This window comes from Pocillopora verrucosa, chromosome 7, assembly GCF_036669915.1.
Source record: "Pocillopora verrucosa isolate sample1 chromosome 7, ASM3666991v2, whole genome shotgun sequence".
Classification (NCBI taxonomy): Eukaryota; Metazoa; Cnidaria; class Anthozoa; order Scleractinia; family Pocilloporidae; genus Pocillopora; species Pocillopora verrucosa.
Window position 1 is genome coordinate 8,065,717 of NC_089318.1, and position 16,600 is coordinate 8,082,316.

A 16,600-nucleotide genomic window follows, 5' to 3' on the forward strand; every position below is an offset into this window, starting at 1 on the left:
TTCAATTTTATTTCTAGCTATGGCAGAAAGCATCCTCCCAACAACGGGAGAAGAACTGGAGGTGAAAAATGAGTTTCCAGCTACAGGTAAGAAAAAGCAACAAGGAAAGACTTCTTTATGGTAATTATGTACTGTTTGTTGATTAAGTACACCCTAATTCTGGTGTACAATTTTTTGGATCACTTCGAATCCACTAAATACGCCAGTATTAGAACGCTAGTTGTAATCGCACATAGTTGCGATCACTAACAAAGTTGAAATATCTTCACGGTAATTTCAGCGACAGAGAAAAGTCAAGTTACGTCAGGTGACGCTGAACTGGATGTAGACGATGACCTTTTAAGAGGTGAGAAAAGATTTTTTGAAAGAAGTCCCCGCGGTGAAGTTTTTTTCACGTTTACATCAAAATTTACACATTTACATCAAAACGTTCTGTGAATAAGGTTTTGAAACAGCAAAAGATTGTTTCTTCAAATTTCAGACTTTGTTACCGGTAAAATAAAAAACAAAGGAAAAAACAAGTCGTTGCTCGGTCAGATCGAGCAAAATGCTTAGACATCATCAGTTATTCAGATATTAAGAGGTGAGAAAAGAGGCCGCCAAAAGGAAAGTATTTGCGCTAACACATTTTTGTCCCTTATTGTTCAGTACATGTTTGGCAGAAATTTTACGCAATTTGAGAATTCTACATAGAAGAGGAGGCATTTTGTCTCGGCCGTATCGCCTGTTTTGGTCTTCTAAATATTTCGCACCTCTTTAGACAGTTATGTCAACACCAGGCCTACGCTGTAAACCACCAGCCAACAAAATGTGGAACCGCTGACTTTCGCAACAGGCAAAATGGCACTTCGCGGGAAAGTGATACTTTCCCAATCAAATTTCTCCAGTTAGCCTCTCCGAGTATGTTCTCAATAGACAATTAAAGAAAAAAAGACAAAGAAAAACTTTTTTTCTAGCGCACTTTTCTCAACGCTGGTAAAACCACGAATTCTTGTCACTCTCAGACTCTCAGTGCGATGTTTTTTTTTTCGTTACCAGAACATTCCCAAGTTTTAACCTTTTTCGGTCCTGGCTTTGCCTTGCTTTTGCAGTAACTTATGGGGTTTGATATTCTAACATGAAATTTTGGAAAACGTAACCCAGATGTAAAAGGGTCATTGGAAAGTCTCTCGACCTAAATGTAAACCGATCAGACTTGATGTGGTTATAGCCAAGCTACAGCTAAAACTCCAAATAGCTTGCGTATTTTAAAGAAGATAAAATGCACAGATAAACTCTCCTGAAGGGCGATTGTAAACAAAGTTGAGTTAAGATAGGATCTTCCGGTGAAACTTGTGATATTTTGGAAAACGTAAGCCAGGTGTAAAAGGAGTTTGGAAAACCTCTCGACCTAAATGTAAATTGATAAACTTGTGGTAATAGCCAAGCTATGTGACGATAGGTTTTCTCGCCCAAACTGGAGGACTGAATCTTCGCGGACGAAACAATAGCAACTGGGGGAAATAACTCTGTAGAGACGACTCGGCAGCGAGAACGGAAACTCGTCACGATTTCCTGGTACACGGAGATCTGCTTCGAGCGAGCTTATACGGACGTCAAGGATAAGACAATCTTTGGTTCCACAGTACTTTTATTCTAGGTCAGGCCAACAAGCGACATGACCTCTAGCATACTCTAGTTTGTAATCATCAAAGCTGTACAAGGTACTTGCTTAAGAAGCAACTGGTGTGAAGTGCTATTGTTACAAAGATCGTAATATTTGAATAAGGACACAAAGGAGCGGAAAAGATCTCTTTGAAGTTAAACGAAAACTACTTAAATATTCCATCTGTTTCTACGACGGAAAGAATCTCAAAATTAAAAAGACGGATGCAATAAACTCTAGGCCATTAACGTAGGAAACTTAGGTGCGAATTTACAGCTCTGGTATGGAAAACAATACCTATCTTAATTGCAGTAGCGCAGCTTAGGAAATAAAAAACGGAAAAGCAATTAAAAGTTTCTGCTTATTAATGCAAGGTTGGTTTGGAAACCATCGCATGAAAAGAAATTAGATTTACGAGTACAAACTCAGCTGCCATCTACCATGAAACAAATGTTTCCAAAAAACCATTAACACTTATATTTACCTAAAAAAAAACCATGTAATAAATAACAAAAGTGCCGACAAGCAGGTGCATGTGATGAAAGCGAGTAACAACAAAAATCTATTCTAAAAGCTACTGTGGTTTTTATACATTTTTTTGATTTATTAAAATGAAAGGACTTGAAATGGTTAAATGTGAAAGTTTACGAATAATTATGTTTCGATTAACACACACGGGAAAAGTCAGTAAATTTTCCCGTAACAGCTACAGCCCAGACTCCCAACAGCTTGCACACAAACAAAATGTACATATATTAAACTTTTCTGTTTGTTTTTTTAACCTAAGAGTTCGTTTGGATATATAAAGTTGGCATCATCCGTCAAGGGTCGTATCACTCATCACTAAATCATTAACACCAAAACTTTGTGTTTTCAGAAATAGCGAAGGTATGTCTGGAGAAAGGTAACAAAGAGTACAGAAAAGGAGAAGCTAATGACGCGATAAACTCCTACACGGAAGGACTTCAAGTGAACTGCAAAGATAAACGGCTGAACGCCAAGCTTTACAGCAACAGGGCAACAGCTCATTTCCGTTTAGGTAACAATTTCATATGTAAACATATAAATCTGCCGTGCAGCGTTACAAGATAACGGAATACACAATCTGCATCAAGAAAAGGAAAAATTGAGCAAATCCAGAAAAGTAGCGTAAAAACATAAATCACCCTGTGGTGGATGAAAATTAAACAAAGGGATGATCCTCGTTACATTTTAAGCAATTGTAATTTTTTAAGGCTTCTTTGTTGCAATGACCACTTTTTTAAGCCTTATTTCCTGAATCTCATAGCAAATTACGTGGAATGTCTCGATGATGCAACAGTTGCCGCTCAACTGGAACCCACTTTAATCAAAGCTATTAAGAAAGGTGGGTTTTTCAGACATAATCCATCAACATTCTATTCTCTGATTTCGTCAAAAGAGGATTGTGTTGTTTGTGGCCGTAACTGCACCCCAAGTGTCAATTGTATCTGGTGTGTCAATGTCTGTAAAGTGGGTGAAAAGCATAAGAAAATGTCAAGAACCTCTCAAATACCGCCGCCTGTTTAGTTCACGTTGTAGAGCGCCGGAAGTCGAGGGTTCAAGCCCTAGACTGGACCATCTCCCTGAGTCTTAAAATATCTGAGGACAATGTGCTGCCGCCTAAGCTGTGACATCTGCAAATGGTTTGATGTTCTAATCCCAGATAAGAACAGAAAACTGTAAGCCTTGTTTCTTGCATCTTCTCTGTAACTCAAGAAGGCACCTGAAAAATTCCCTTTCAAAAGTTGTAAACTGCTCAATGCAGTCTGCTCGAAAACTTTCCCGCAAAGTGCTGAAAAGTGCACAATAGCACATTAAAATAAAGAATGCGCGAGATAAATTTATCGTTATCATCATCAATTGAAGCTTAATTGGTAGCCGCTTTCCATTAGCTCCTTATTGTTTATTTTGAGTTCTTCTTCAAGTTCAAATCTCTTTCATTCTCACAATTTTTGTTCCCAGCTAAATGGGAAATTAAGTCCATTTTATCAGTACGTTTGTACTTTAACAGTGATGAGTTACTTCGTACCACCAATTATTCTCTCCTTTTCAGGAGCCAGAGCTTGTGTCGAACTTTACTTGTACAAAGAGGCAAGGAGCTGGTTGCATATGGGATTGGCCGTATCCTTTAGCAAATTTTTCAAACGTGATACGAGGTGCAATGCGAGTAATATTTCAAGGGAAATCAATACGTTCCGGAGAGATTCTTCAACACGTAACGCACGCAATGTTCGATTCTCTTACACTGCACTGAGCAGTTTTAAGAAGCTAAAATATCCTTAAAGAGTTCTTTCGACTATTACACGGAACTTTGCTCAAAAGAAGAGTCATATTAAGTAATTCCCAGAGTTTGAGCTGAATACCCCTAATTTTTTTCAGACGAACATTACCATGACGACTGAATCTAAACCAATAAATGCGCTTCATAGCTAGATAAAACTCTCCAATAACTTGAAATCAATCCTTCCAGTTTTACGGTTCTATCTAAGACTCTCGTTGTTTTTTTAAAATACACATTTCCACTACATTTTCGCAAATTTGCTCATGATTTATCGACCCTTGACACGTTTTCAGATTGAAAATGACAACAAACGTCTGCTTCAATTACTAAGGAAGACTAATGCTGAACTAAAAGTCATAGCAAACATTTCTGCCTATCTCGGCAACGCTTATCAAGGACTAGGAAAGTTTAAAACAGCTATCAAGTACCATCAGCGCCAACTACAAATTTCTAAAGTAGTGAAAGATAAGACCGAAGAGGGTAGAAACTATTGCAATCTCGGCAACGCTTATCAAAGCCTTGAACAGTTCAAAACAGCGATCCAGTACCATCAACGTCATCTAGAAATTACAAAAGACGTGGGAGACAAGGCCGGAGAGGGCATCAGTTATGGCAATCTCGGCAACGCTTATCGAGGTCTAGGACAGTTCAAAACAGCCATCCAGTACCATCAACGTCATCTAAAAATTGCTAAAGACGTGGGAGACAAGGCCGGAGAAGGAATCAGTTATGGAAATCTCGGCAACACTTATAATGGTCTAGGACAGTTCAAAACAGCCATCCAGTACCATCAACGTCATCTAGAAATTGCTAAAGAGGTGGGAGACGAGGCCGGAGAGGGAATCAGTTATGGCAATCTCGGCAACGCTTATCAAGGTCTAGGACAGTTCAAAACAGCTATCCAGTACCATCAACGTCATCTAGAAATTGCTAAAGAAGTGGGAGACAAGCCCGGAGAGGGAATCAGTTATGGCAATCTCGGCAACGCTTATAGAGGTCTAGGACAGTTCAAAGCAGCCATTCTGTGCCATCAACGTCATCTAGAAATTGCTAAAGAAGTGGGAAACAAGGCCGGAGAAGGAAAAGGCTATGGCAATCTTGGCAATGCTTATGACGGTCTAGGACAGTTCAAAACAGCCATCCAGTACCATCAACGTCATCTGGAGATTGCTAAAGAGGTGGGAGACAAAGCCGGAGAGGGAATCAGTTATGGTAATCTTGGCAACGCTTGTGACGGCCTAGGACAGTTCAAAACAGCCATCCAGTACCATGAACGTCACCTAGAAATTGTTAAGGAGGTGGGAGACAAGGCCGGAAAGGGAATCAGTTATTGCAATCTCGGCAACGCTTATGATGGTCTAGGACAGTTCAAAACAGCCATCCAGTACCACCAACGTCATCTAGAAATTGCTAAGGACGTGGGAGACAAGGCCGGGGAGGGAAGAAGTTATAACAATCTCGGCAACGCTTATAAAGGTCTAGGACAGTTCAAAACAGCCATCCAGTACCATCAACGTCATCTAGAGATTGCTAAAGACGTGGGAGACAAGGCCGGAGAGGGAATCAGTTATGGAAATCTCGGCAACGCTTATAATGGTCTAGGACAGTTCACAACAGCCATACAGTACCATCAACGTCATCTAGAAATTGCTAAAGAGGTTGGAGACAAGGCCGGAGAGGGAATCAGTTATGGCAATCTCGGCAACGCTTATGACGGTCTGGGACAGTTCAAAAGAGCCATCCAGTACCATCAATGTCATCTAGAAATTGCTAAAGACGTGGGAGACAAGGCCGGAGAGGGAATCGGTTATGGAAATCTCGGCAACGCTTATCAAGGTCTAGGACAGTTCAAAACAGCCATCCAGCACCATCAACGTCATCTAGAAATTGCTAAAGAAGTGGGAGCCAAGGCCGGAGAGGGAATCAGTTATGGTAGTCTCGGGAACGCTTATAATGGTCTAGGAGAGTACAAAACAGCCATCCAGTACCATCAACGTCATCTAGAAATTGCTACAGACGTGGGAGACAAGGCCGGAGAGGGCATCAGTTATGGCAGTCTCGGCAACGCTTATCAAGGTCTAGGACAGTTCAAAACAGCCATCCAGTACCATCAACGTCATCTAGAAATTGCTAAAGACGTGGGAGACAAGGCCGGAGAAGGAATCAGTTATGGCAATCTTGGCAACGCTTTTGACGGTTTAGGACAGTTCAAAACAGCCATCCAGTACCATCAACGTCATCTAGAAATTGCTAAAGAAGTGGGAGACAAGGCCGGGGAGGGAATCAGTTATGGCAATCTCGGCAACGCTTATCAAGGTCTAGGACAGTTCAAAACAGCCATCCAGTACCATCAACGTCATCTAGAAATTGCTAAACAGGTGGGAAACAAGACCGGAGAGGGAATCAGTTATGGCAATCTCGGCAACGCTTATCAAGGTCTAGGACAGTTCAAAACAGCCATCCAGTACCATCAACGTCATCTAGAAATTGCAATAAAAGTGGGAGCCAAGGCCGGAGAGGGAATCAGTTATGGCAATCTCGGCAACGCTTATGACGGTATAGGAGAGTTCAAAACAGCCATCAAGTACCATCAACGTCACCTAAAAATTGCTAAAGAAGTGGAAAACAAGGCCGGAGAGGGAATCAGCTATTGCGGGCTCGGCAACGCTTACGACGGTCTAGGACAGTTCAAAACAGCCATTCAGTACCATCAACGTCATCTGGAGATTGCTAAAGAAGTAGAAGACAAGGCGGGAGAGGGAATCAGTTATGGCAATCTCGGTAACGCTTATAAAGGTCTAGGACGGTTCAAAACAGCCATCCAATACCATCAACATCATCTAGAGATTGCCAAGGAAGTAGGAGACCAGGCCGGAGTGGGAAGAAGTTATAGCAGTCTCGGTAACGCTTATAATTATCTAGGAAAGTTCAAAACAGCCATGCAGTACCATCAACGTCATCTAAAAATTGCTAAAGACGTGGGAGACAAGGCCGGAGAAGGAATCAGCTATGGCAGTCTCGGCAACGCTTATCAAGGTCTAGGACAGTTCAAAACAGCCATCCAGTACCATGAACGTCATCTAGAGATTGCTAAAGAAGTGGAAGACAAGGCCGGAGAGGGAAGAAGTTATAGCAGTCTCGGCAACGCCTACAGTGGTCTAGGACAGTTCGAAAGAGCCATCCAGTACCATCAACGTCATCTAGAGATTGCTAAGGAAGTGGAAGACAAGGCCGGAGAGGGAATCTGTTATGGCAATCTCGGCAACGCTTATAAAGGTCTAGGACAGTTCAAAACAGCCATCCAGTACCATCAATGTCATCTAGAAATTGCTAAAGACGTGGGAGACAAGGCCGGCGAGGGAAGAAGTTATGGCAGTCTCAGCAACGCTTATAATTGTTTAGGACAGTTCAAAACAGCCATGCAGTATCATCAACGTCACCTAGAAATTGCTAAAGAAGTGGGAGACAAGGCTGGAGAGGGAAAAAGTTATGGCAATCTCGGCAACGCTTATGACGGTCTAGGACAGTTCAAAACAGCCATCCGGTACCATCAACGTCATCTAGAGATTGCTAAAGAGGTGGGAGACAAGGCCGGAGAGGGAAGAAGTTACAGCAGTCTCGGCAACGCTTATAATTTTTTAGGACAGTTCAAAACAGCCATCCAGTACCATGAACGTCATCTAGAAATCGCTAAAGATGTGGGAGACAAGGACGGAGAGGGAAAAAGTTATTGCAATCTCGGCAACACTTATGACGGTCTAGGACAGTTCAAAACAGCCATCCAGTTCCATAAACGTCATCTAGAAATTGCTAAAGAAGTAGGAGACAAGGCTGGAGAGGGAACAAGTTATGGCAATCTCGGCAACGCTTATCGAGGTCTTCGAGAGTTCAAAATAGCTATCGATTACCATCAACAGCACCTAGAAATTGCTAAAGAAGTGGGAGACAAGGCCGGAGAGGGAGCAAGTTATGGTGATCTCGGCAACGCTTATCAAGATCTTCGACAGTTCAGTAAAGCGATGGAGTACCATCAACGTTATCTAGACATTGCTAAAGAAGTGGGAAACAAGGCTGCAGAGGGAAAATGTTATTGCCTTCTCGGCAGGATTCATGAGGGTCAAAGAAAGTTGAAAACAGCTATTGAGTGTTTTCTACGTTACCTAGAAATATCCAAAGAAGTGGGAGATAAGACTGGAGAGGCGTGCTCCCTCTGTTCCCTTGGAAGTAGTTTTGAGTGCCAAGGAAACCTTATGATAGCCTTTGACTATTATTACTTGAGTGTTGAATTGTATGATGATATCAGGGCCAGTCTTCAACTCAACGATCAGTGGAAGATTTGTTATCGTAATCAGCACCAAGTAGCATACAAAGGTTTGTGGCGTATAAATCTCAACCGAGGTCAAGTTGTGAAGGCTCTTCTTGCCACAGAGAAAGGACGTGCTCAAGCTCTGAGAGATCTCATGGTCAAAAAATATCAGCCTGGAGATTCTTTAACGCTCAGTGCATCCCGCATTTCTCTGAGGTGGGTTCCATTGAGCACAGTTTTCATAGCTATTAATGGACCATGCGTTTACTTCTGGGTTTGCCTTAGCGAAAATAATATCCATATGAGAAAAGTACACGTGAACAAATACAAGTATGAGGATGAATTGGAATTTTTCATCAAGCTATTGAACAAAACTGCTCTTAAGGAGATCGAGAAAAGACTGCCGACAGGAGAGGAAGTGGCCAATGATGTGATTCCAGTTGATGTGAGGCACTCCCAATCTAGTGCTTTAAAGAAGCTGCATGACATCATCGTTACTCCTATTGCTGACCTGATCGAAGGTAACGACGAGATCACATTCGTTCCTGAGGGGCCATTTTGCCTCGTACCTTATGCAGCGTTGCAGTTCTCCAACTCATCATATCTAAGTGATTCTTTCACAATTCGTTTGCTTCCCTCTCTGACGACCTTGCAACTAATTCATGACTGTCCAGCTGACTTTCACATGAAGACTGGTGCATTGCTTGTCGGCGACCCATGTTTCAAACATATTATCTATGAGGGAGGGCTTTTGGTGCAACTTCCAGGAGCAAGGAAAGAAGTGGAGATGATCGGACGTATCCTCAATGTCTCCCCTCTCACTGGAGAAATGGCAACAAAAGATGAAGTGTTAAAACGAATATCATCAGTGGCCTTAGTTCACATAGCAGCGCACGGCAAAATAGAAACTGGAGAAGTTATTCTGGCACCAAACACCACAAGAGATAACCTTCAGCCGCAAGAGAAAGACTATCTGCTGACGATGAACGATGTCATGGAAGCTGGGTTGCGAGCACGTCTGGTTGTACTCAGCTGCTGTCACACTGCTCGTGGGGAGGTCATGGCCGAGGGTGTGGTTGGCATGGCGCGTGCACTTTTGGGTGCCGGTGCCAGATCTGTTGTGGTAACCTTGTGGGCGATTGGCGACGAGGGAACCCTGGAGTTTATGACGTTCTTCTACGGTGCACTTGCCAAAGGCAAGAAGGCAAGCGAAGCTCTCAATCAGGCCATGAAGTGTATGAGAGAAATTGAAAAGTTCAAGGAGGTGATTTACTGGGCACCATTTGTACTCATTGGTGACGACGTCAACCTGGATTTCAAGGAGATTTAAAGGCTGCAGCAAGTAATAATTCTGTTGATACATTCTATTCAATACAATGTTACATTAAATCCTAATCTTTGCTCATATGTGAGCAGTGATACTTGCGTATTATTTCACTTTCAGTTGGGTTACGAATTTTATTTTTCTCTCCGCAAAATGAGATGCAGTACAATCAAGTGGACACATTTACGATGATAACATTCTTTTTTGGAAACATGATAGGAGTACAATGGCAAATTTCTTTTAAAACAATCCTGTGGTGCAATGTTTCGTTTCAAGAAATATTTCATGGCAACTCAACTGCCCTCCCTAAACTTAGATTCTTTTATTTTTCAGTTAAGGCGATGAGCATTGAAATCCCAGGGAGTTTTCTGATAAGTACAAATGCTGATATTTGGACCAGAAACCAGTAAGCTACAGATGAAACCTTTGTCAAGAGTCTTCTTTTCAAAGCAGGAAGAACCAAAAGACGACCAAAGTCAAGTTTAACAAGAGAACAGATTTCCATTGATTCAAAAGTTGCCTTTTTGCTTGTCTGAACTGCTTTTACGAGCTTACTCTTTGATATCCTTCTCAAACTACTGCTTGTTTTGTTTTGGTTTTTTTTTCATATAATGTCTTAAAATTATCATGAATAGCTATGTGAGAAGTTATTTTTAATCTAAGTATTTTCTACTGAGAGGATTTGGGCGTTACATTTACGTCGAAGTTGACACGTCTAGATAAAGTTTTCCAGAGTTTTTAAAGCTATTACAGCCATGTGCGTATGTAGAGAATTTCCATAGGAATTGGAGAATAATCAGTCGTCCGATTGCTCGATTATTTTAGCCTATGTCAGATAGAAATTGTGATGAACTTTTCGAAGATTTATACTCAGTCGTTGGTACCTAAAGTTAGTTTCTGCCGATCAGAATTCGGTTTATCTGGACTTAAAATGACAGATTTTGGCCGTAATGGCAAGGATTTAGTCTTGGTGTTAGTTAATTTTCTAAGATTTCTCGTTTAATTTTAAATGCGATAAATTGTGTTATTTTTTACAAGCAGAACGATGCATTTTAAGTATATTGTTTAAACTAATCGTCCAAAGGCAAAACGAAAAAAGTTTTATTTTATAAATTTTACTTAGGGTTATGGCTTACAAATACTTGATGGAAGCTCAGAACGAGCTGGAAAGTTGGAGCCAAGTGATTTTATTTAGTTTCTCCGATTAGATTGTTTACTTACAATCTAAGTGCAATAAACTAACATTTAAATGTCAAACAATGAAACAAGTCGCTCGGTATTTTGTTAGAATGGAAGAGGAAATTAATAACAAAGGGAAGAAAATTTCTGCATCAACCTGCATAAGCCATTTCTTGCCGTTTGAATTAGTATTCGCTTAATAGCTTTTGCCCATTTCTTTGAATAGGTTTACTGAATGAGAGATAAACTTCGATATTTTCTGACTCTAATTCTAATATAACTACTAATATCAATCATTGGCAAACGTTTCTCAGGATGTCACGCGACGCACTTCTTTAGCACGTTATGTGACAGATATGATGTTTTGTCACATCTTTTCTTTTGGAGTAGTGAGCGCACCTACGCCTTATTCGCTCAGCTTTTGCCCATTTTCTTGGATAGAGTTATTAAATGGGATATAAACTTCGATATTTTCAGATTTTATATCTGCCAGTTTCATTGGCAGCCGTTCCTTAGGATGTCACGCGACGCGTTTTTTTAGCATGTAAAGCGACATTATGTTTCAGTCATATATTGTTGAAGAGGCAAGAAAAAAGAAATTACCTTTCACTTTGGGAGATGGTGCATTCTTCTGTTTATAGAAAGCGTCCTCAGCATGGGAGGTACCCTAGGTCGGTGTGGTTCCCCGTGTGTAGAAAATATTTATGATTTTTTTTTTCCACGATTGCAGACTTAACTAAAACAGTCTGTTAAAAAAACCGAAACTTTCTTAAAACTGAGGGCCGACCAATAAGAACTTTTTTACGGATAACGGTTAAAATTGTGGCCATTTTTCTGCTGCGGCTAACCCAGAATAACACATTGTAGAAGGAAAAGATTTTTACAGTAAATTTTTTCTACAACTAAGGGTTCAAATTTGTCAATCTTTACGCCTAACAGGTAGTTTTTTGACCGATTTACGGCTAACGGTTAACCCCATGGAGACCCTCGACTGGGTGACATGCAAGATGTGAAATAAAAACGGTTTTAGAAGGTGGCATTTGCAACTCGAATTTAGAGTGCTGATTTTTGAGGAGTAAAGAAAACCGGGAAAAACAAGCCGTGGAAAAATCCTGGAAGTAAGACTTGTGATGTTTGGCGCCAACCTGAGAGAGACGGTCATGGGGAGAACGTTGTCGCTACGCATTCCTGCTATGTTCAGTCTAAGATGCTTATTAACGAAACTAACGCGAGATATTCACCGAAGTGAGGGCGAGCAAGGATAAATTTACCTCCCCCTTTAAAGAGCTTGTACTGGATCCAAAAAGTCAGTAAGCCTTGATATTTTGACTTCCTCCGCAGATCTAAAAAACTGCGACAACGTAAATGTTTCAGCAGAACATCTCTACTGACGATAGCATATATTATAATCATTTTTAAAAAAGAGCCACGGGAAGGGGGGAAGGGTGGGTTGAGGTTCCGTTTTTCTCCTTGGGTTGGGAGTGTAAACGGCTACCTGGTTAGAGGAAGGATTCTCAAGAATCTTAGAGCTACAATTTCAGAAGGTAGAGACAAGAATTTCCCTGAGTAATCGCTGGACTTAGACTTCTTTCGTCTTCTTAGATTTTCTCTTCGTGCTTCATAACTCTACTCCATCTACCCACCTTAGAGCGGTTTTTTTTATAATATACCACACAGGCGAATGGAGCTCCTAGCGTGGGCTGATTGGTTAATTTGGAATTCATAGTTGAACCTGTATTAAGCGGTCGGTTGTCAAATTCACGAATTTTTTCCTCTTATGCATTGTCACTTTCAACACTTTTCAGCGGTGGTCTCTATTAAGCGATTGTGGTCATCCTTGACTGAGTCCCATCGGCCTGTTCGGGTTGTATGGAACGATCACTTAGGGAGGAATCACTCGAATAAAAAGACGAATTCTCTCTGAAGTAAAATTTATTCCATATTTGTCTCCCAAAATCAATGTTAGTATTTAGAGTTCAAATGTCCTTAACGAATTGCAGATTATCATTCTTCTATAGGACTGTTTGTATCTGACAAATATTACACAAGAGAATTACAGAAGAAAATTACCCAAGAAAAATCATCATCACAGGTCATTATAAACTGTTATTTTCAAATATTCTGATTTCCAGCTGCTAGAGACATTGAAATAACTTCCTATAGCAACAAATAACAAACTTAAAGATAACAAGGTAATAAGTTATCAAAATCCATTAATGGATACAAGAAAGGTATCGGTAGCCTTGTGCTATTTGAACGGCAAAGTTCTAACAAGGATGAATCAGATGATGAGTCTCTGGATGAAGAAGTGGCCAGTTTTATTGTCGACAAGACTGTAGACAGTGGTGCCATGAAGAACAAACTATTAACAGAGAACTTTGAGAAATCTCCTGATAACCTTTAAGAGGACGACCATAAGTCCGAGGACGAGCGATTGCCTGAAATCGGCATCAGGCTGATGGCAAATGAGCTGGGGTGATTTTAATTCCAATAAACTGGAGTCTGGCTGCATTTCCAAATGTAACAACTTTCTTCGTCTCTCATTGAAAACATCTTGCCAACCAGATACTCGTGGGAAAAAGGATATGTTTACGAGCCGATTTACCTTAAAGGGGGTGGGGTGTTGCAGTCCTACAAGCTAAGAAGCCCACATCTGCCTGTGCTTATTCCTGCATTCTCGTACGTCAAGCAATCAGGAGTACCTTCAGTAGTCCATCACAGGTTACCTCCTCCCTTTTGTTCAAGATTCTCTTGATAGCATTCCAGTACCCATGGATGGAGAGAGGTATGTGAGAGTAATAAAAGTGTCTCGGCGTTGAATTTCGACAAAACGGCAGTCAAACGTCGGGCATGCGCAAGGGATCAATTATTGCCGGCTGCACGCCAATTTCCCGCGCAAAACGTCAATTGAAAACGTAGGAAGCAATAACAAATCTCACAAAGTAAGCGAGAGCAATTTGGAACGTTCATAGAAATTTTTACAAGGAAACAAATAGAGGGAAAAGGAAACCTTGAGAATTTTTGAACGCAAAGCTCATTCAATTATGGGTATCCTGTTAATTTGCTATTCTGTTTTGAACCTTACCAGAAAAGTAATATGTTTTTAAAACACAGCGAGTTACTGGCTGGTGTGATCGTTTGTAACACGCGCGATTGACAAGCTAGAACTCGGACCCTTTAGGCCAGAGTCTAACACGCTATCACTGGGGTATTTTTTGCCTTGTTTTGGTTTTAGGAAGTTTACGAAAGAGAAATGTAACTCCAGTAGGTATTGTTTAAATGACATTGGTAACAGTGGACATTTTTCCTCTCCAGTTTTTTTACGTATTATTTTGTATTTTGTCTTTGTGTTGCGTTTTTCTGTTGTTTTGGAAGCCCATAGTTGATGCAAAAGGAGAGGGTGAAACTCTCTGCTTGAGAAAAAAAAGGGTCTATTCTTAGTGAGCCAGAGTGTTGGTTTCACATTGTACGGAAATGTTGCTGCTTTTAACTCTTGTTGTTGTTGTTTGTTTAACATTCTGTTGCATGATGGTCTGATTCTTTGTTCAGGCCGAGCAAGACCCTGTTGCCGAGTTTTTAGTCGCCGCCAGCCCAGCAGGTATGTAAACTCTATTTCACTGATCGTGTATATTGCTTGATTGATCAGTTTTTTTACCTTGAAACCCTGATATAGTTGTGCATTTTCATCAGGGGGTGAATTTTGTGTGAACCATGCGTGCGACAAAGTTTTTTTCAGATTTTATCCGTCGTGTAACAGGGGTGGGACAAAGAAAGAACTTATTTTCCCAAGAGGATTGTAACCCCAGACCTTTTTTATTCACCTTGACATGGACTGAGCAAAAGAATGCTTCGACTGAAAGAAGTCACCGACTATACTCCGGATTTCAATAAAATCATCGGCAATTTTAGTCACCGATTACGATCAGTTCGAGAGCCTGGTGGGTCAGAGAGAGAAAACAAAGTTTTTGAACTCGATGATGAACTTTGCTAATGGTCGTTTGGGTCTGTGGCGGAGATGTTGTTTGACAAAAGGTTTGGTTGTCTTGAAGAGGAAATCAACAAAGAGGCACAGACCTTCATTAAAACCGTCGGAGATTTTCTGGCGAATGCGGTCGAGCTCAGTTTTTTCCTTCTTGGTTTTACAAGATCTACGTGAACCAGAAATTTATAAAGTTTTGCGAAAATTTTGACACGATGTACGATTAAGCCGCACTATTTATCGGGAGAAGAGTCAAGGAACTTGAGAAGTCATGCAAGCCATCGAAGGAAACAGAGCGTGACCGAGCTGGCTTCTTCAAGTTCCTCCTGGCCGGCGGAAAGCTGACAAAAGATGACTGGTTGGCCAACGTAAGCGATGTTCTGTTTGCCGGAGTTAACACAACTACCTGAAGGCCTGGTTACGTGAGACCCTCCGCCTATATCCTGTTCTCTATCATCCCGCGAAAACCGAAAGAAGACATAATATTAGGGGGCTACCATATCCCTGGGGTCACTGCTCAAGTGGAATTCCTTGTTCACCAGATAGGGCGAGATGAGAGTATTTTTGAAGATGCTGTTTAAACCAGAGAGATGATTGCAAAACAAAGGTACCGCTCTTATCGAATCAGCAGAAGCTTTCGCTTCTCTTCCATTTGGATTCGGAACACGTATGTACCTCGGTCGACGTATTGCCGAGTAAGAGCTCCATCTGCTGATGGCCAGAATCGTGCAGCAGTTTGACATCTCTCACACACCTTGGCAGAGAATGTGGAGCCGTTCATGAGAGGGTCACCATTCATAACAGACCTGTTAGAGTGCAGTTTGTTGACAGAAAATGAGTCAGGTTTTCATGTCATCAAGTTCACACTTCATTGTAACACTGTTTTGAGCTGAGAGTGTGACAAATTCTGATGACAACTCGTTTAAAAAATCCGCACTAATTAGATCGAGGGTGTTCAATAAGTCACATTTAATAAGTCAGTTTCAACCATTTCAGTGATTCCTTACATTTGATGAATAATTTTCTCTTCTGGCTGCCCATCACTTTACATTTTATTTTTCTTTAGAATTATTTAGTGGTTTTACTTGAAGGTCACATCTTCCTGTTAATAAATCTGTGTATTCTTAACACTAGTTCATTAGATAATGTATTTGATTCGGTGTTTTGAAGTACTAGTAAAGTTAACTTGCTAAACTGTATATTTCAAATTCATTTCAACGGTCTTATGAACTATTTTCCTCGCACGCAAAATTTTGTTGCATATGAATATATTTCGTATTCTTTTGGTTTTCAGTAGGTGCTTAATGTCTTGTTACACGTAGATATGGCACTAAAGTAGCAGACGAAGAATCTGCTGAGTTTCTCTGGCCAACGAAAAGTATTCCCCTAGACAAATTTTCGTGGATAACAAAGTAACCTTTTCCAGGCGTTCAGTTGATACAACGGAGCGAAATAGTAGCGATAGAGCGAAAGTGAAGGGTAATGAGTACACAAAAGTATCTAAGAGCATACAAGAGCCTCTGAGGATACAATGGCATCTACGCATAGGGGTATCCATTAATCCTTTACACCCTAAGATCAGTATGCATATTCTCCATACTGTTTTCCATAAATTTCTTAAGGTGCTGACAAGGAGATTCTGCTTTACAATCAAGAGCTCCTGTACTTGGTGATCATTTCCTTTATTCTCATGACCTTAATGTGTGACTCAGGAGTGATATTGTTAGGAGAAATTAGACGCTGGTCACTCTTAGGGGTTAAAGGGTTAAATTGATAAAATTACAGGGGTATCTATGAGAATTCAAGGGTTTGCATTACTATACAACTGTGTCTCTTTTTTCCTTTTTTAAATGTCAATATTTTGG

General features: G+C 40.8%; 1 protein-coding gene and 1 pseudogene across 1 annotated transcript; both read left to right on the forward strand.

Annotated features, from left to right (window-relative positions):
• Window positions 1-19: 19 nt before the first annotated feature.
• Window positions 20-9,583, forward strand: LOC136282461 (tetratricopeptide repeat protein 28-like). The gene is made up of 10 exons (XM_066170114.1): window positions 20-86; window positions 281-346; window positions 2,523-2,684; window positions 2,934-3,136; window positions 3,720-3,833; window positions 4,241-4,427; window positions 4,644-4,913; window positions 5,034-6,383; window positions 6,984-7,713; window positions 8,176-9,583. The coding sequence occupies exons 1-10, from the start codon at window positions 20-22 to the stop codon at window positions 9,581-9,583; spliced, it is 4,557 nt and encodes a 1,518-aa protein (XP_066026211.1).
• Window positions 9,584-13,527: 3,944 nt separating this feature from the next.
• Window positions 13,528-15,573, forward strand: LOC136282462 (sterol 26-hydroxylase, mitochondrial-like; annotated as a pseudogene).
• Window positions 15,574-16,600: the final 1,027 nt, after the last annotated feature.

Bases quoted from the DNA above. Each gene is read 5' to 3' on its own strand.
- LOC136282461 (XM_066170114.1), top strand. From the start codon at position 20: ATGGCAGAAAGCATCCTCCCAACAACGGGAGAAGAACTGGAGGTGAAA. The intron at 3,834-4,240 runs GTAATATTTCAA...ACACGTTTTCAG, and splicing joins TGATACGAGGTGCAATGCGA to ATTGAAAATGACAACAAACG. The intron at 4,914-5,033 runs GTTATGGCAATC...GAGAAGGAAAAG, and splicing joins CAAGCCCGGAGAGGGAATCA to GCTATGGCAATCTTGGCAAT.